The following is a 20,369-nucleotide window of genomic DNA, read 5'->3' as shown; positions in this document are numbered from 1 at the left end:
GGCTTCCTCAGTAGCCACGCTGCTAGCCTCCACCTGTGGACTTGTGGACATAGGACTGGGCCCTGTGATAGAAGATCCTCCCGCTGAGGTAGAAATAAGGGTGGTTCTGCCGCTAACTGTTTGAGGACTGAGAACCATGCCCTCTTGGGCCAGTAAGGAGCTACCAGGACTAGAGAGGTGTGCTCTGATTGGAATTTTCTCAGTACTGCTGGAAGAAGTACCGGAGGTGGGAATGCATAGCATCTTCCGAACTTCCAGCTTTGGGACAGGGCATCCACTCCCCTTGCTCCTTCTCCTTTGTTCAGGGAGAAGAAACAGGGGATCTTCGCATTTTCTCTTGAGGCGAAGAGGTCCACCTCCAGAGTTCCCCATCTCTTGTTCAGGAGATGAAAGACCTCCTGGTTGAGGGTCCACTCGCCCTCCCTCAGCTGCCTCCGACTGAGGAAGTCTGCTGTTACGTTTCTTTCTCCCCTCAGAAAGACCGCCGAAAGGGAGAGGGTGTGGATCTCGGCCCAGCCCAGAATCTCTGCTGTCAGGACCGACAAACTTTCGCTTCTCGTGCCGCCCTGCTTGTTTAAATAGGCTACGGCCGATGAATTGTCCGATCTCACCTGAATGTGGTGCCCCTGGAGTTCCTCCTGAAAGAACCTGAGGGCTAGGCCCACTGCCCTCAGCTCCTTCCAATTGGAAGATCTTTTTAGATCTTGGAGACCCCAGGTACCCTGCGCTGGAAGGGATCCCAGGTGCGCTCCCCAGCCCTTGCCGCTTGCGTCTGTGGTTACCACCCGAGACACCGGGATAATCCACAGACGTCCTTGGGTTATGTTGGTGGCCTTTCTCCACCACCAGAGGGATCTTTTTACCTGAAGGGGTACTAGAATCAAGGAGTCTAGGGCTTCTAGGCTGTGATCCCAGACCCTTAGTAGGAAGGCCTGTAGTGGGCGAAAGTGAATCCCTGCCCACTGTACGGCTGGGAGGGCAGATGTCAGCAGACCTAGCGTTGACATCAGGGACCTTAGTGACACCTGTTGATTGTTTTGGAGGGAAGCTACTGCTCTGTCCAATTTCTTGACTTTCTCTACCGGGAGGAACACTCTTGAGAGAGTAGAATCCAGCAGGTACCCTAGGTAAGTGATCTGTTGGGATGGAATTAAACTGGACTTGTCTAGGTTCAGTAACCACCCTAGGTCTGTTAGAACCTTCTTGGTCACTTCCAGGTCCCTGGATAGCTGCTCTGGCGAGGCTGCGAAAAGTAGCAGGTCGTCCAGATAGGCTATGATGGATATTCCCTGAAGTCGCAGAAACGCTAAGGGTTCTGCCAGGATTTTGGTAAAAATCCGGGGCGAGGAGGATAGCCCGAATGGCAGAGCCTGGAACTGGAGGTGTACAATCGTTCCCTCTAGGTCCACGGCCAATCGTAGATAACTCTGAGAATTCTCCGCGATCGGGACGTGTAAGTATGCGTCTCTGAGGTCCAGAGATACCATGAAACAATTGAGGGGAAGGAGGGCTCTGACTGTATAAATTGATTCCATACGGAATTTCCTGTATGAAATGGATCTGTTCAGAGGTTTTAGGTTTAGGATTAACCTGTATTTTCCCGAGGGCTTCTTTACCACAAAGATGTGTGAATAAAATCCCCTTCCTTCCTCTGCCCTTGGAACTCTGAGGATGACCCTCTGATCCTCTAGTTCCCTTAGAGCTCCCAACAAGGCTTCGGATTTCTCCTTGTCCCTGGGTAGATGGGTGACTAGGTATCTCTGGGGGGGAGGTGATGAAAATTCCAGTCGGTATCCCCCTCTTATGACCGCCAGGACAAACTGGTTTGGGGAAATTGATTCCCATTGTGGGAGAAAGGTCCCCAGTCTTCCTCCCACCCTGACTAGCGAGTCATGGGTTTTTAGGGGGCTGGACAGGAGGGTGAAAAATCGCTCCACCTCTGCCTCTGCCCCTGGGGGTCCAAACCCTCTTTTGGCCTGCTGGTTTGGCCCCTTTTTGCTTATGCGGACGAAACCCCCTTCCTGCCTGTACTGTGACTCTCTTTTTAGGAGGAAAGGCTTTCTTTTTGTCCGCCGTGCGGTCTAGTACTGCTTCAAGGCCTGGGCCAAAAAGCAGGTCCCCTGTGAAGGGAATACCACATAACTTGGATTTAGAGGCGCTGTCGCCAGTCCAAGTCTTGAGCCAGAGGGCCCTTCTGGCTGAGTTAGCCAGAACCGCTGATCTGGCCGACATGCGGACTGACTCCGCTGAGGCATCCGCTATATAAGCGACTCCTTGCAGGATAGTAGGGAAGGAGGCTAAAATAGTTTCCTTATCCGTACCAGCTTCAATGTGCTCCTGAATTTTAGAGAGCCAATGCTCCAGATTGCGAGCCATTACTGTGACGGCAAGTTCTGGTTTAAGATTCCCCATAGTAGAATCCCAACATTTCTTTAATAGGGAATCCATTCTTTTGTCCATAGCATCGGACAAAACCCCCATGTCCTCGAACGCTAAATCCGTGTTCCTGGACACTTGGGAGAAGGCGGCGTCTAATTTGGGGCTTTTGTTCCAAACAGATAAAGGATCCTCTGAGAAAGGGAATCTCCTCTTTAGGGATCTGGAAAAAAAGGGTTTCCTTTCAGGATCCTGCCACTCCTTCTTAATGGTCTCAACCAGTATATCATGTACTGGGAAGACCTTTCTCTCTTGCTCCTCCAGACCCCTGTACATTCGATCATGGAGGGTAAGAGGTTTCTTGTCGGTTTGGATACCAAGGGTTGTGTAAACTGCCCCTAAGAGGTCCTCTACCTCATCCAGTGACAATTTGTACCTAGAGGGCTTCCTGGACTCCCCGTCCTGGTCCTCTCCCTCTGACCCCTCTTGAGAATCAGAGGTGGCACTATCTGGAGGAACCTGTTCCTCTTGGGAAGGGCCTGCGGAAACATCTGCCATAGCTGCTGCAATGGGTATGACAGGAGCAGGACCCTGAGCCTGTGGCTGGGTTGTAACCTGGGTAGGGACAGCCAAAGGCTGTAACCTCTCAAACAGAGATCTGAATGAGGAGAACGTGGATGACAGTTCTTTAACAGAGGCTGCAAGTCCTGACTCCTGTTCTAATTCATTTTCCCTGACCAGGGATTGAATGCAATCCCTACATAGGACCTTAGTCCATGTTTCTGGGAGGACATCCCTACAGGAGGCACACTTCCTCTTTGAGCTATGCCTTCCACTTCCCGTTTTTTCAATGGCTTTCTGAAACACAGAAAGGGCAGAAAACAACAGTTATAAAAAAAAAATTTAAAAAATTTGGTTACAACCCTGGGAGTGCACCTAGCCCCCTATAAACCCTGGGACTAAGGACTCCCCCTCCCCTGGCCACCCAGGGGGCTTGCCTCCCCATGCATTGAACCCTACATGGAGAGGCAAACCTAAGCTAGAGAGCGCCCCTCCCCAGGGTACTCTTACCTTAGGCTCGCTGGAGGTAGCGTCAGTTGTCAGGGCTGGCTCTGGAGATGCTGCCGACATGACTGCAGGTGGCTGCTTGCTGAGAGCTTCTCCTCGCCTGTGCGAGATCCGACTCACTCCAGCGTCCGCCCGGACCTCCTATCAGCACCGCGACCCGGAACCGGAAGTCGTGGTTCAAAGGGGAGACATCCGCTCTACGCCGGAAATGACGTCACCCGCCGTCCAGCCCGCTCGGTTCAAAAAAATTCTTTGCGGCCTGTAGTACAGGGCGAGCCTGGATGTCCCCCCCGCTGCGCCCCGCTGGACGAGATAGGGGTCCCCCGCAACCAGGAGCCGCGCTCGGCGTGGAAGGGGTGGCTAATGGTGGGCCTGCACCGCACCAGGATTCACCTGGAAGCCTCTGCTTCCTTAAGGTAAAATAGATGGCCTCAGTCCTCTGCCTGAATTGGCCTAGGTTCCCATGCACAGTGTCTCCCCACCGGAGGAAACACTAATACTGAGGTCTGGCAGGGGGAGTGAGAAATTTATGGGCTGGCGCAGTGTTTCCTAGAGGAAGAGGAGGAGTATCTCTCAATTGTGGGCTGTCCTGAAAGACGGGAGGGGAAAAAACGATTACCGCCCTTCTTTTTACATCACGTGATCAGCTGTCATTGGCTGACAACTGAATACATGGTAAGGGGCCGGGATCGGCCCTTTATTGCGATCTATGACCACCCGAGCCTCATAGACTCGTTTATCACAGAGCAGACCACATGTGCCCCACAGGGGGTGCACAGGCAGCTCATGGACGGGAGGACGACATATGATGGCCTCCCGGCAATTTAGGCCCGCGCTGTAGCCGTTATTCGGCTATAGCGTGGGTGGGAGGAGCTTAAATAACTTTAGCAAAGTTACTTTGGATGCCCCGATATTTACGACATAACAAGAGTGGAATGATTGCTTTGTCCAGCACTCGTTGCATAGCAGGGTTGCAGGGCTGTTTTTCAGCGGAAACGTGGGTGAACGCAATTTCTGCACCTCCAGCACTGAATGTACACTATATCACCAAAAAGTATTGGGACGCCTGCCTTTACACACACATATCCCATAGACACACTCCTAAACCTTGTGGATAGCCTTCCCAGAAGACTTGAAGCTGTTGTTTGTTTTTAGCTGCAAAGGGTGTTCCAACTCAATATTGAACCCTATGGACTAAGACTGGGATGCCATTAAAATGTATGTGCGTGTAAAGGCGGACATCCCAATACTTTTGGTAATATAGTGTATGTAGTGGCAAGAGGTGATGAAGTGTGCTAGATGGTCTGTTGATGTTAGCTGCTGCGGGGCAATTTTGCTCAGAGGGATCTACTATTGAGGGAGAGGTCTATTGTTGCCGGCTACTGGAGAGTCTATTAATGCTGGCTACTCTGTGATCTATTGTTGCTGGGGGACAAATCCTCTTAGGAGGTACATATGTGCTGGGATGTGTAGTTTGTTGCTGGGGTTGGTATTTTGTTGCAATGGTGGATCTGTTGTTGCTGGGATGGATCTATTGTTGCTTGGTTGTTAATTTGTTGGGGGTGGGGGGCGGGGGGGGGGGTCTATTGTTGCTGGCAGGCAAATCCTCTTGGGGGGAGCTGTATTGTTGCTGGGGTGGATCTATTGTTGCTGGGGGGGGGGGGTTTTTTAAACCTGTTAAATTAAAGGGTTTAGTTCTGCCTTAAGACCCAGAGGAACAACTTCTTCAAATTGCACACACGCACAAGCACACTGTACTATACCTGTTGAGGTCTCGTGCCAGATAGCCCTGAAGCTCCGCAGACGGTCCCCTTAATACGACGGGTTTGGGAGGTGGTAGCCGTTCTTGATGACTTGGTTGTCGCTGGATGTGGGGGTTCCTGAGCGCTAGGCTGATGTCGTTGAGAAGGCGAGGGAGGGGCCCCAGCTTTATAAGAGCATCCTGTATCAGAAATAAGACATGAAAATAAAACAGATGCCAGTTGATGTAAATGGAAACATAACTTTTTTCCATTGCAGTTTTGTGTTTTACTTCATACAAAAGCCAAAACCTTCTCTTTTAGTTTTATTGTTTTAATTGTTTTTATTTTTTATTTTTATTTAGAGCAGCAGGTCCTGTATTCACAAAGAAGTTGTGCTCTAACTTACGGCGGCGTAGTGTAACTGGGCCGGCGTAAGCCCGCCTAATTCAAAATAGGCTGGTTGGGAGCGTGTTCTATGCAAAATACTATTGACCCCACGTATTTGACGTTTCTAACGAACGGCGCATGCGCCGTCCGTGGACGTATCCCAGTGCGCATGCTCCAAATTACGCCGCAAAGACTCATTGGTTTCGACGTGAACGTAAATTGCGCCCAGCCCCATTCACGGACAACTTACGCAAACGACGTAAAACGTGAAAAATTAGACGTGGTTCCGACGTCCATACTTAACATTGGCTGCGCCATCTTTTTGGTGGTTTATCTTTACGCCTGAAAACGCCTTACGTAAACGGCGTATCTTTACTGCGAAGGCCGGGCGTACGTTTGTGAATAGGCGTATCTAGCTGATTTACATATTCTAGGCGTAAATCAGCGTACACGCCCCTAGAGATCGGCGTAAATATGCAGTTAAGATACGACGACGTAGGAGACTTACGCCGGTCGTATCTTAGCAATATTTAAGCGTATCTCAGTTTGAGAATACGCTTAAATATACGACGGCGGGGATTCGGACTTCGACGGCGTATCTCCTGATACCCCCGTCGTAAGTCTACACGAATCTGGCCCAAATACAGTAAAACCTTCCATATCATTTCAAAAGACAAATATACAAAACATTTAAGAAGAACACAAAAACACAAAAATGGATCTATCCTATAAACACACTCCTCTTTAAAGGCCAACATTTTGAAAGTTCTCAGAAATGTAAAAAGAATTTGGAGATATCACAAAAATTAGAAATATTATACCACCCCCCCCCCCCCCCAAAAAAACCTGCATAACCCCCCCCCCCCTCCACACACACACACACATTTTTCCTTACCATGGAAAACCTAACCCTCCCTCTATTTACCCTATCCAAGTTGTGTATTGGGTGTGTAATCCCCCAAACCCTTCTTGTTGTATTAATTAATGCAAATTACTTACTTAAGTGAATCTGTGACCTTGCCCTACCCCTTTTATAGGTTTGTGTCCCAAATTAAGGTTTTTACTCATCTCTTGTTCTGGGGACGATCTAAAAATTTGGGATTTTCCCAACACTTTCTATGTCAGTGACTATAGTCACCAGGACAAACAGAGTGGGTGAATCTGCCCAGTGGAAACACAAAAAGCAAAAACAAAAATGCAACAGAGGATCCACCCAGTGGCGGTTGTTGCTCAATTTTTTTGGGGGGCGCGCAAACAAACGAAAAACAAAACAAACATCAATTGCAGCCTCACTGTGCCATCAAACACAGCCACTGTGCCATCAAATGCAGCCACTGTGCTCATCAAACTCAGCCACTGTACCCATCAAATGCAGCCACTGTGCCATCAATTGTCGCCACTGTGCCATCAAACACAGCCACTGTTCCCATCAATTGTCACCACTGTGCCATCAATTGTCGCCACTGTGCCATCAATTGTCGCCACTGTGCCATCAAACACAGCCACTGTTCCCATCAATTGTCACCACTGTGCCATCAATTGTCGCCACTGTGCCATCAATTGTCGCCACTGTGCCATCAATTGTTGCCACTGTGCCATCAAACGCAGCCACTGTGCCCATAAATTGTCGCCACTGTGCTTATCAATTGTCGCCACTGTGCCCATCAATTGTCGCCACTGTGCCCATCAATTGTCGCCACTGTGCCCATCAATTGTCGCCACTGTGCCCATCAATTGTCGCCACTGTGCCCATCAATTGTCGCCACTGTGCCCATCAATTGTCGCCACTGTGCCCATCAATTGTCGCCACTGTGCCATCAATTGTCGCCACTGTGCCATCAATTGTCGCCACTGTGCCATCAATTGTCGCCACTGTGTCATCAAACGCAGCCACTGTGCCCATCAATTGCCGCCAGTTTGCCCCCTCAAATACCACCTGTTTGCTCCCTCAAATACCGCCAGTTTGCCCTGTAAAAAGCCGCCAGATTGCCCCATGAAATACCGCCAGTTTGCCCCCCCCCCCCCCCCCCGCCCAGCACTTACCTTTCTCGGGTCAGCCATCCTCCTCCACGCTCCCTCAATGTCTTCTCCCGCCCTTGATGTCGCTTCAGCCAGGTGACCAGTAACCAGAGACGGTGAACCTGATTGGCTGATCGCCCTCTGGTTAAGCATTTGGAAGCCGATTAGAGCCAACAGGCTGTAATCGGGAAGCCTATCGGAGCCGCTGGCTCTGATAGACACTTCCAAAACACACCCACCGTTGTTATTCAGATGGCTGGCGCTCAACAGGGGGCCGGACATCTGAATAGTGGGCGTCATCGGCGACAATACATAAATTCATGCAAAAACATTTTATCCCTATTGTGGGGTCACCAGTACGGTATTAGTAAATTGACATCATATCCACTCTCAAGCGAGAATAAGTTCAGTGCTCACAACCCAACATCCTCCAGACCCTTTATTTGCTTTGTTGCCCATCTCTGTACTCGCTCCAAGTCCAATACATCCTTCCTGAGGACTGGTGCCCAGAACTGGACAGCAAACTCCAGGTGCGGCCAGACCAGAGTCTTGTAGAGCGGGAGAATTATCTTTTTTGTCTCCGGAGTTAATCCCCTTTTTAATGCATGCCAATATTCTGTTTGCTGTGTTAGCAGCAGCTTGGCATTGCATGCCATTTCTGAGCCTATCCTCTACTAGGACCCCCAGGTCCTTTTACATCCTAGATTCCCCCAGAGGTTCTTCCCCCAGTGTAAAGATTGCATTCATATGTTTGCCACCCAAATGCATTATTTTTAATTTTTCTACATTAAACCTCATTTTCCATGTAGTTGCCCACGCCAATAATTTGTTCAGATCTTCTTGCAAGGTTTCCACATCCTGTGGAGAAGTTATTGCCCTGCTTAGCTTAGTATCGCCCGCAAATACAGAGATTGAACTGCTTACCCCCATCCTCCAGATCATTTATAAACAAATTAATTGTACGATAATTTACCACCAAAGAACAACCTAAAATAAATTCTCCAGCTCCTGACGATTGCAGCGATACCACATACTGTATGTGTATGTTATTTGTACCCGTAGTATAGCGCAGAATAAATAGTGTACAGTTTGCTTTGTTTTTTTTGTCCTACATAAAAAACACTGGGGTAGATTCAGGTAGGGGCGCGCAATGATACGGCGGCACAGCGTATCGTATTTACGCTACGCCGCCGTAACTTACAGGAGCAAGTGCAGTATTCACAAAGCACTTGCGCCGTAAGTTGCGGAGGCGTAGCGTAAATGGGGCCGGCGTAAGCCCGCGTAATTCAAATGTGGAAGGGGGGGCGTGTTTATGTAAATATATGACGACCTGACGTGATTGACGTCCGTGCGCCGTCCGTGTACATATCCCAGTGTGCATTGCTCCCAAGTACGGCGCAACGACGTATTGGCTTCGACGTGAACGTAAATTACGTCCATCCCTATTCGCGAACGTCCATCCCTATTCGAAAAGCGGGAACGACATCCATACTTAACATTGGCTGCGCCTCCTAATAGCAGGAACAACCTTACGTCGAAAAAGCCTAACGTAAATGACGTAAATAAATTGCGCTGGGCGTACGAAGCCTATTTTTTAAGCGTATCTGCCTTTGAGAATCGGCGCAACGATACGCGGGCGCAGATTTCAAATTACGGCCGCGTATCTGGAGATACGCCGCCGTAAAAGGTACGTGAATCTACCCCACTGACAATAACACTGGTACTAACGGAAAAAAAAAAAGAACAATCCTGCCCAAAATATACTGAATCAGGATCTTTGACCCAAACACTACCCCTGGCACTGGCCTATATCAAACCTTGATTTAGCTATTTTTTCTTTTATCTCTTCTTCTTCTTATTATTATTTTTTTTATACACACTTTTATTTCTTCTCTGCAAGGAGAAAGAAAGATACAATGTATCCCTCCTCTCCATTAACAGAGAGATAAACACAGGGGAAAGCTTTACAGTGACTGATCACTGTGGTAGCCAATCAGAGGCTATCACAGTGATCAGATGAACCCGGTATCGGGAGTTCCAGGTCCCAATTATTAGTATGGGGCCCGAGGCTCTCTGTGAGAGCCCGGGCTCTGTGCTGGGAGTGCACCGAACAAAGGGCAAAGGGAGATACGCATTTCTGTGGCCCCATGGGAGCCCAGTGCAGTGGGGCCGCATATACGTGTTATATCGGCGTCATGGGGTTAAAGCGGGAGTTCACCCAATTAAGTATTTTTTTCTTTTTTCCCCTTAGATGGATGCTCGTTTTGTCTAGGGGAATCGGCTAGTTGTTTTAAAATATGAGCTGTACTTTTACGAGATGCATCTTCTCCGCCGCTTCCGGGTATGGGTCTTCGGGAGCGGGCGTTCCTTCTTGATGACAGTCTTCCGAGAGGCTTCCGACGGTCGCATCCATCGCGTCACTAGTAGCCGAAAGAAGCCGAACGTCGGTGCGGCTCTATACTGCGCCTGTGCACCGACGTTCGGCTTCATTCGGAAAATCGTGACGCGATGGATGCGACCGTCGGAAGCCTCTCGGAAGACTGTCAATCAAAATAGGAACGCCCAGTTCCGCAGCCCATATCCGGAAGCGGCGGAGAAGATGCATTTCGTAAACGGGTAAGTACTGCTCATATTTTAAAACATCTAGCCGATTCCCCTAGACAAAACGAGCAGGAATCTAAGGGGAAAAATAGTTATGTATGGGTGAACCTCCGCTTTAATGTCAAGATATTACACAGCAGCATGTAGGGAACATTTCGTTAGTGACTTTCATGCTGCCCTTCAAACACACAATGAATTATTTGCAGCATTACGTTTGCCAGGACTTGCCTTTTTGTAGCAGTGATGAAGAATCTCCATTATACCACCAGCTGATTCTATTAATAAATTTAAATCTACGTCTCTAGACAGATACAGAGTCAGGAGACAGGGTATTGTTTTCTTCCTGGATACTACAGATCATTATTTAGAGCTGAACTTTAACCACTTAACCCCCGGACCATATTGCTGGTCAAAGACCAGAGCACTTTTTGCGATTCGGCACTGCGTCGCTTTAACTGACAATTGTGCAGTCGTGCGACGTGGCTCCCAAACAAAATTACGATACGTATTCTTCTACATATTTTTCGTAAAAAAAAAAAAATCGCAATAAGCGTTTATTGATTGGTTTGCGCAAAAGTTATAGCGTTTACAAATTAGCCGGTATTTTTATGGCATTTTTATTAATATTTTTTTTACTAGTAATGGCGGCGATCATCGATTTTTTTTTCGGTACTGCGACATTATGGCAGACACTTTTGACACATTTTTGGGACCATTGGCATTTTTATAGCGATCAGTGCTATAAAAATGCATTGGATTACTATAAAAATGCCACTGGCAGTGAAGGGGTTAACACTAGGGGGCGGGGAAGGGGTTAAGTATGTTCCCTGGGTGTTCTAACTGTAAGGGGGGCGGTTCTGTTTTTTGCATGTTATTATGGAGCACCTTATGTTTTTGCTTGGGAGACTGCAGTGACACTTGGTAATAGAGAGTAGAGAAAGGTTCCCATCACTAGTTCATACAGCTTCGTTGACTCTTTTTAGTCCTTAATTTCTGGTAAGAGTCCATTTTGTCCTAGGGTGGAGGTACACTCAGGTGACTCACATTTTAGATCTGAATTGTTTTGTTCATAGCTGATTTTCTCACCCATCCTGGATGAAATTGGGACTTTGATGGCCGAGTGGCGGGCGGAGGGCGAAGTGGAGGGCGGAGCGTCGAGCGAGTCCTGAAGTAAGCTGGCAGGGAGCCGTGTCTCGTCACATTCGGCTACCCATCGCATCTTGCTACGGAAGCGACATTGGAACGCATAGCCCAGTGTTTGTATTGTCTGTAACGTCACTTCCGTGACATTATCTGACGGTTTCACTGCTCTTTATTGGCGCAATCGTTCGCAGTGCGAAATTTCTCGGCGGTACGTCATTTCCGTAGCAAGATGAGATGGGTATATGTAACACCATCACATTCGGTCGGTAATCGGTATCGGCGAGTATCAGTACTTGTACTCGGTCTTAAAAAAGTGGTATCGGGACAACCCTAATCTCTACGCATCAGACTCTCTTCACCATATTGGACTGGAATTTTGGACCTATCATATAGGTTTTTTTGGTTCACTTTTTCATTGTTTTCATAATCAATTATTAGCGCGGTAAAGACTTGTGTGTAGTATATAGGTTATATAAGTGGCATGCGAGTTTCCACTGACCTTACTGAGCTGGGGGATGACCTCCCAAAGCAGGGCGTGCAGAGTACTCAGCTCTCGCCCTAAGTCGATGTAGCCCTCGAAGTTGCTGCTGTTGGTAAGTGCGTCCATGTTGGAGATCTCATAAAGAAAATTCTGCATATTGGCCAACTCCGTCTCCAGGAACTCGTTCATGAAGGACATGTGCTCTTCCTTACTGCTGAACCTGGGAACAATGACATTTCAATGTTAGGGAATCATCCATAAAGTGGCGCCAGTCCCCTGCAACCCCTTATTGTGTGTATGAGGTACTGTCTGCCCGTTCTAGAATTGTCATATGTAAAATTGTTCAGGTGTTCATACATTTCTATCTTGCCTATGATCTGCTTATCAGTTATTAATTACCTTGGTATTATTTGGCCTATATTGCCATAAACTGTAAAACTACATAAAGAAAAATATCAGACGCAGAAGAGATGCATCAACCAGCATTGCTCTGTCCCAGCATAGCTACTCAACAATATGACATCTCTTCATTTGAGTCCAGTCATTACTTGAATCAGGTGCAGGTTCTCAGAGGACCATCCCCATAATCCAACTGTAAGGCCCAAATTCACGTAGGAGATACGACGGCGTATCTCCAGATATGCCGTCGTATCTTGGCGCCTGATTCAAAGAATCAGATACGCCAGAATTTGTATAAGATACGACCAGCCTAAGTCTCCTACGCCGTAGTATCTTAACTGCATATTTACGCTAGCTGCTAGGGGGCGTGTACGCTGATTTACGCCTAGAAATATGTAAATCAGCTAGATACGCCTATTCACAAACGTACGCCCGGCCGTCGCAGTACAGATACGCCGTTTACGTAACGCTTTTTCCCGGCGTAAAGTTACCCCTGCTCCATGAGGCGTAGATGAGGCGTACCAATGTTAGGTATGGACGTCGGAACAGCGTAAAATTTTTCACGTTTTACGTCGTTTGCGTAAGTCGTTCGCGAATAGGGCTGGGCGTCATTTACGTTCACGTCGAAAGCATTGGCTTCTTGCGGGTTAATTTGGAGCATGCGCACTGGGATACTTTCACGGACGGCGCATGCGCCGTTCGAAGAAAGCGTCATTTACGTGGGGTCACAATACATTTACATAATACACGCCCACATCTTCCACATTTGAATTAGGCGGGCTTACGCCGGCCTATTTACGCTACGCCGCCGCAACTTTGCTTTGAGAATACTGCACTTGCCTGACAAAGTTGCGGTGGCGTAACGTAAATAGGATACGTTACGCCCGCACAAAGATGCGCTCTCCTACGTGAATCCGGGCCTCAGTTGTCTCCTAATGCTGAACCAACAAATCACAAACTTAGTTACAAAAAGCCCATGAATGGACCGCTAAACTGGCCAGGTTTACTTTAAGACACATACAATCCAATGAGCAAGCAAAACAAATGTCCAAGAGTCGAAAGCCTTGTACACACGATCGGACTTCCATCTGACTTTTCCATGGATTTTGGTCCGAAGGGAGTTGGCCGTGAACTTGTTCTGCATACGCACGGCGCAACAATTTCATCCAACATTCACCAAACCACGTGTTTTTTCTGCTCTTTACCGCCAACCTTTGGGCAACTTCTGCTATTGTCTGATGTTTAGCATTGGTTCAGAGCATGCGTGTTTGTACTTTGGATTTTAGTTGGATGGACTTGAGTACACACGATTGGATAATCCGACGCAACAGATTTATTGACCAACAGTTGGTTGTCGTTATTTCAGCCAACAATTGTCTGATGGAGCATACACGCGGTCGGATTATCCGACACAACGCGTCCATCTGACAATTATGGCGATAAAGTTGGATCGTGTGTACAAGGCTTTAGGTAACTAAAATGATAAAATTTATTTTATAGCAAAATAGAGCCAATGTGCTTCGGGGGTCAAACACCAAGGCTCCTTTTCTGCACTCACTCACACTGGTGTAACCAGCCCTCCTCAACCTTTCCAAGTAGTAAATCACAGTGAAGTTTCCCAAGGTAGAACTATATTCACATTTTAATTTTTTTGGGATTTAGTTTGGCTTTAAGTGTCTAATCAGAATTGTGTGTTGTCCCATTTTAGCTGCACATTACCCATATCTCCAGCTAAATTCTCTTTGGAATCAGGTGCAGGTATTTACTAGAAAGCTAGCTCAGTTGTCCAGATGTAAAGACTCCCTAAAATGTGTAGTTTTGTCAATTGCTGGTTCAGGAACAGGTCAGGAGCCTGAAAAATGCACTATATTGGTTGGTTGTGAGATAAAAACCTGCAACTGATTGACAAGTGGTCATCAGTTATCTGATTTTCACAAATCAATAAATAAAAAATCTCAGATCGACGACTGTGAAAATAGAATCTGAGGCACACAGAGGGCACATTGGGGGTTATTTACGAAAGGCAAATCCACTTTGCTCCGAGAGTGCACTTGGAAGTGCAGTCGCTGTAGATCTGATGGGGGACATGCAAGGAAAACAAAAAAAAAGGGATTTTAGCTTGCACATGATTAAATGATAAAATCAGCAGAGCTTGCCCTCATTTCAGATCTACCGCTCAGATTTACAGAGACTGCACGTCCAAGTGCACTTTCATTGCAATTTCAAGTGCACTTGTAGTGCAAAGTGGATTTGCCTTTCGTAAATAACCCCCAATGTTTTATATCAGTCCCATCTGACTTCTAGACTTGCATAAAGAGAGACATGAAAGGCACAACCACTGTGCAGCACAACGAAGCTGGAACAATGCTGCATATTTTCAGAGCAGTATAGTCTTCCCCATGTTATTACAAGTTATACACAAGAATAATAATTGCAATTGAAGAGCTGTAACACTCATCTCTTCAGCAGGCCCATGTGTCTAACCTTTCCTACATTTCAGTGCTGTGGCTCCTACCAGACTATTTAGAGCATTTAACACTTCTGGGAGTGTCAGATGCCTGTGCCCCCTACTGCACACTGTTGTTTCATCCTGCGACCCCTACGACCTTGCTGCCCCCTTTAGTGAGTGTAACGGAAAGACCCGTGACACCCAGAGACTTTTGAAGGATGGCGGGTACTCCTGTGCCAGCGTCACTAATGGGTCTAGAGTCACCCTGTGCCCCTTTTGGGCATAGGGTGACTGATAAATGATAATTCATGTTTTGCAGGATATCTTGGAATATTACAGTTTGGTTAATGCTGTCCACAACAGGTCAATAGGATGTCTCCTTCAATGCTTAACCTAGGCTGTTGAGATGCTAATTAAGTCTGTACAGGTCAGATGTCTAGCTTTTAGGTGTTAATTCAGCCTGGCTTCTAAGACCTTTCATTATGTATGCTAATAACACTGTTTTGTGTGAAAAGTATAAGATGTGGAATGTGACTTGTCAAGCTGTATGCAGAGACAGGCTGTCTGGATACTGATTAGTAATTAGGTCATGTTAATTATGTCAGACCAGAGCCAAAACGTCTGACATAGGAATGTGTATTATGCAGGTGAATCACTTATTGTCGGAGACAGGACGTCTGGGGGATAATTAACTCCTCTGAATGTCATTATCTAAAAGAATGTGATTGAAGCCCCATTGTGTGATGTGTGGGTGGAGTGTCTTTGTTCCTTTGATTACTGTAAAATGTCTGTACTGTATATAAGAGAGCTAACCATTAAAGCATTCGTTCATTCATTTGACTCAGAACACAGAGCTTATGTCTCGTCTTTCTGAGGGAATTCTTATGGATCGTGTCTGCTGGCTTGTCAGACTGTCGGATAAGCTGTCGTAGGGCGATGGAATGGAATATCGTAAACGGTGGTGACCGTTACAGTGAGCCATGGGTCAAAGGTTAGCATAGGAAAGAAACATTCCCCACTGAATGTGTGTAAACAAACTATCAGCTACTAATTTCTGCTATGCACTGTCATGTGTTCCCACATTGATAAAAAGCCTAATGCAGCGCAATTAAAAATTATTACTCTGTGGTATTCAAACAAATTGCCAAAAATATGTATACCAATTTTATTTATGAAATACTATAAATGTGCCAAATAACATAAGCAATCAGACATCAAAGGGAATTGGGTGATGCGGGATTATTGCAGTGCCACAGAAAGTCAATACCAATAATTGACGCTCTATTTTTGTTTATAGCACAAAAAATAAAAAACGCAGAGGTGATCAAATACCACCAAAAGAAAGCTCTATTTGTGGGGAAAAAAGGACGCCAATTTTGTTTGGGAGCCACGTCGCACAACTGCGCAATTGTCAGTTAAAGCGACGCAGTGCCGAAGCGCAAAAAAGAGATTTTTAATACAGCTTACCTGTAAAATCTTTTTCTTGGAGTACATCACGGGACACAGAGCGGCATTCATTACTATATGGGTTATATGGAGTACCTTCAGGTGTAGACACTGGCAATCTCAAACAGGAAATGCCCCTCCCTATATAACCCCCTCCCATAGGAGGAGTACCTCAGTTTTGTAGCAAGCAGTATGCCTCCCAAAATGGTCCTCAAAAAAGAGGGGTGGGAGCTCTGTGTCCCGTGATGTACTCCAAGAAAAAGATTTTACAGGTAAGCTGTATTAAAAATCTCTTTTTCTTTATCGTACATCACGGGACACAGAGCGGCATTCATTACTATATGGGATGTCCCAAAGCAATGCTTACAATGAGGGGAGGGAGAACATCTCCAAGACAAAAGGATTTAATTTAGAGATATACTCAAATCATAATAAATCCAACTTAGTTGAGAAAAATAAAATTTTTAAATTTAACTCGAACAAGAGGAGCCCCCGGAATCCGAGGGTCTCAAACTGCAGCCTGCAGCACTGCCTGCCCGAAGGCAGTATCAGTATTCCTTCTTACGTCCAACTTGTAGAATTTTGTAAACGTGTGGACAGAAGACCAGGTTGCCGCCTTGCAAACTTGAGCCATAGAGATCTGGTGGTGTGCTGCCCAGGAGGCGCCCATGGCTCTAGTAGAATGAGCCTTTAATGATACTGGAGGAGGCAACCCTTTCAAGCCGTAGGCCTGAGTGATTAATTGCTTAATCCACCTAGAAATGGTGGACTTTGCAGCTGCCTGCCCCTTCTTGGGCCCATCCGGTAGAATGAACAGCACATCTGTCTTCCGGATCTTCTTTGTAGCTTTAAGATAGGCCTTCATGGCCCTGACAATATCCAAGGTATGCAGCAACCCTTCCTTTCTGGAAGTAGGTTTAGGGAAGAAGGATGGTAATACCAAATCCTGGTTCAAATGAAAACTGGATATGACCTTCGGAAGGAAGGAAGGATGAGGGCGGAGAACGACCCTGTCCTTATGAAAAACAAGATATGGTTCCTTACAGGATAAGGCTGCCAGCTCCGAAACTCTTCTTGCGGAAACTATGGCAACCAAAAATACTAACTTCCTTGTCAGTAGAACCAAAGGAATATCAGCCAACGGCTCAAACGGTTGTTTCTGTAAACTTGACAGAACAAGATTTAAATCCCACGGACAAAGCAGGGATTTAACTGGAGGTCTAATACGTAAGACCCCTTGAAGGAAGGTCTTAACCAGCGAGTGGGTGGCCAGCGGCCGCTGAAACCACACTGACAGAGCAGAAATCTGTCCTTTGATTGTGCTTACTTCCAATCCTTTATCCACTCCTAGCTGGAGAAAACTTAATACTCTATCGATGGTAAATTTGCGAGAAAGCCATCGCTTGGACTCACACCAGCCTACATAGGCCTTCCAGACCCTGTAATAAATCACCCTAGAGACCGGTTTCCTGGCTCTGATTAGGGTAGAGATTACTTTCTGAGACAGACCTCTACCCCTGAGAATCAGGGATTCAGCTTCCAGGCCGTCAAATTTAGATGCCGTAAGGCAGGGTGGAGGATCGGACCTTGCGATAGCAGGTCTGGCCGTAGAGGAAGAGTCCAAGGGTCTCCCACTACCATCCTTAAGATTAGTGAGTACCATGCCCTTCTGGGCCATGCTGGAGCTACCAGGATGACTGGTATGTGCTCCACCCGGATCCTGCGCAGCAGGCGGGGTAGTAACTGGAGCGGGGGAAACGCATAAAGAAGTTTGAACTGATGCCAAGGGCAAACCAACGCATCGGTTCCGCAGGCCATCGGATCCCTTGAGCGGGACATGAACCTGTCTAGTTTCTTGTTGAGTCTCGATGCCATGATATCCACGTCCGGCACTCCCCATCTTTGGCAGAGTGCTTGAAAGACTAGTGGATGCAGAGACCATTCCCCCGGCCATAGAGTCTGGCGGCTTAAGAAGTCCGCCTGAAAGTTGTCCACTCCTGGAATGAATATTGCCGATATGCAGGGCACATGAGCCTCTGCCCATAGAAGAATCAAGCTCACCTCTCTCTGAGCGGCTTGACTCCTGGTTCCCCCTTGGTGATTTATGTGTGCCACGGCCGTGGCATTGTCTGATTGAATTCTCACCGGGAACCCCTGCAATTTTGACGTCCAAGCCCTGAGGGCTAGTCGAGCAGCTCTGAGCTCCAAGATGTTGATGGGCAACTGCTTCTCTGGCTTTGCCCAAGTACCTTGGCGAGTGCAACCATCCAAAATTGCTCCCCAGCCCGTCAGGCTGGCGTCTGTGGTCACTATCTTCCAAGCCACTGGGCTGAAAGACCTCCCCTTCAGTAGATTCTGAGGGTCTAACCACCAACACAGACTTTGTCGGACTCTTGATGAGAGCGGCAACGGGATATCCAAGGCCTGTGGCCTTCTGCTCCATGCTGACAGGATGGCTGCCTGCAGGATGCGAGTGTGGCTCTGGGCGTATGGTACCGCCTCGAATGTGGCCACCATCTTGCCTAGTAACCTCATACATAGGCGAATAGTCGGTTCTTTCTTGCTTAGAACCAGTAGGATTAATTCCTTGATGGCTTTTACCTTCCTCAGAGATAGGAACACTCCTTGTTGTTCTGTGTCTAATCTCATGCCGAGATATTCCAACTGCTTTGTGGGCTGGAAAGCTGACTTTTCTCGATTTAGGACCCAGCCGAACCTCTCGAGGTATTGGACCGTGAGGGCCACTGCTCGCTCCAAGCCGGGAGACGAGTGATCTATGACTAGGAGGTCGTCCAGGTATGCTAGGATCGTGACCCCTTGGATCCTTAGTTTGGCTAGGATTGGAGCTAGGACCTTCGTGAACACCCGGGGGGCCGTAGCCAACCCGAAGGGAAGCGCCACGAATTGGAAGTGACGCGAAGCCACCATGAAGCGTAGATATCTTTGATGTGGCTGATAAATTGGAACATGAAGGTAGGCATCCTTTATGTCTATGGACGCCATGAAGTCGTCCTTCTGGAGTGTGGCAGCTGCTGACCGCACGGATTCCATCCGAAATGAGCGGATCTTTAGATATGCATTTACCATCTTTAGGTCCAAAATTGGCCTGACATCTCCATTGGATTTTGGGATGATGAATAGGTTGGAGTAGAAACCCAGCCCCTGTTCCAGGACTGGTACCTCTACTATTACTTCCTGGGAAAGTAGATGATCTAATGCCGATCTTAATGCGGCTCCCTTTTCCGGATCGTTTGGAATCCTCGACTTCTGGAAATGAGGAGGAGGAAACCTTAGGAAATCTAATTTGTAGCCTGTGGCCACGGAAGACCGTACCCACTCGTCGGGAATGCTGGCTTCCCAAATCTCTGAAAAGAGTCGCAGCCTTCCCCCCACCTTCGTGGGTGGGGGCGCCCCTTCATAAGGTTGGCTTGGGGGCTGGTTTTGCTGGTTTGCGAAACCACTGCCTTTTGCCTCTAACAGCCTGTCCTTGTGATCTGCTGTTGAAGCCGAAGTTTGCTTTTGCAGGAGGCCGTCGATACTGCTTGGCATTAGAGGGCCCCTGCCCAGGGGAATACTGTCGTTTAAACGCAGGTCCCTGAACCTTCTTCTTAGTTGGCAAGAGAGTACTCTTGCCGTTTGAAATGGTCTGAATGTATTTATCTAGGTCTTCTCCGAAGAGTCGTCCTCCATGGAAGGGGAACCCTACCAGGAGCTTCTTGCATGGGGGCTCAGCCTCCCAGCTTTTTAACCATAAGAGTCTTCTCATATGGATAAGGGATAACGATAAACGTGACGCTTGCTGGATAGAATCCTTGATTGCGTCTACCGTAAAACATATGGCCTTAGGGACATCCGAAAATTTTTCTGCCTGCTGGGCCGGAATAAGTTTAAGCATCTGCTTAAATTGATCCGATAATGCTTGAGCGACCCCAATCGCAGCCACAGCTGGCTGTACTACTGCCCCTGCAGTAGTGAAGGAGTTCTTAAGTAGTGCTTCCAAGCGCTTATCAACTGGATCCTTGAACACCTGTATGTTTTCTACAGGGCATGTTAACGATCTGTTAACACATGAGATGGCTGCGTCCACTGCAGGAGTAGCCCATCTTTTGGAAAAATTTTCTTCCATAGGATATAGGACAGAGAACCTTTTAGGTGGTAAGAAGATCTTATCTGGCTTGTTCCAATCTTGGAACAAAATTCCCTCTAATAGAGGATGGATCGGAAACACAGCATTGCTTTGAGGCGCCCTCAGTGAGCC

The 20,369-nt window shown here is 47.4% G+C and overlaps 1 protein-coding gene across 5 annotated transcripts in view; it reads right to left on the bottom strand.

The window, feature by feature from the left end:
- The window catches only part of SYNGAP1 (synaptic Ras GTPase activating protein 1), a 469,079-nt gene that overhangs the window by 91,814 nt on the left and 356,896 nt on the right, over window positions 1-20,369 (bottom strand). For all 5 annotated transcript variants that reach the window (XM_040324977.1, XM_040324980.1, XM_040324978.1 and 2 more), the window contains 2 exons: window positions 11,836-12,037; window positions 5,208-5,386 (listed from right to left, as the gene is read on the bottom strand). In XM_040324977.1, the coding sequence (XP_040180911.1) occupies window positions 5,208-5,386; window positions 11,836-12,037 (381 nt within the window). The remainder of the gene's footprint in view (window positions 1-5,207; window positions 5,387-11,835; window positions 12,038-20,369) is intronic.

The sequence above is a fragment of the Rana temporaria genome, chromosome 9 (genome assembly GCF_905171775.1).
Source record: "Rana temporaria chromosome 9, aRanTem1.1, whole genome shotgun sequence".
In the NCBI taxonomy this organism is placed as follows: Eukaryota; Metazoa; Chordata; class Amphibia; order Anura; family Ranidae; genus Rana; species Rana temporaria.
This window is presented reverse-complemented; position numbering and strand designations above follow the sequence as displayed.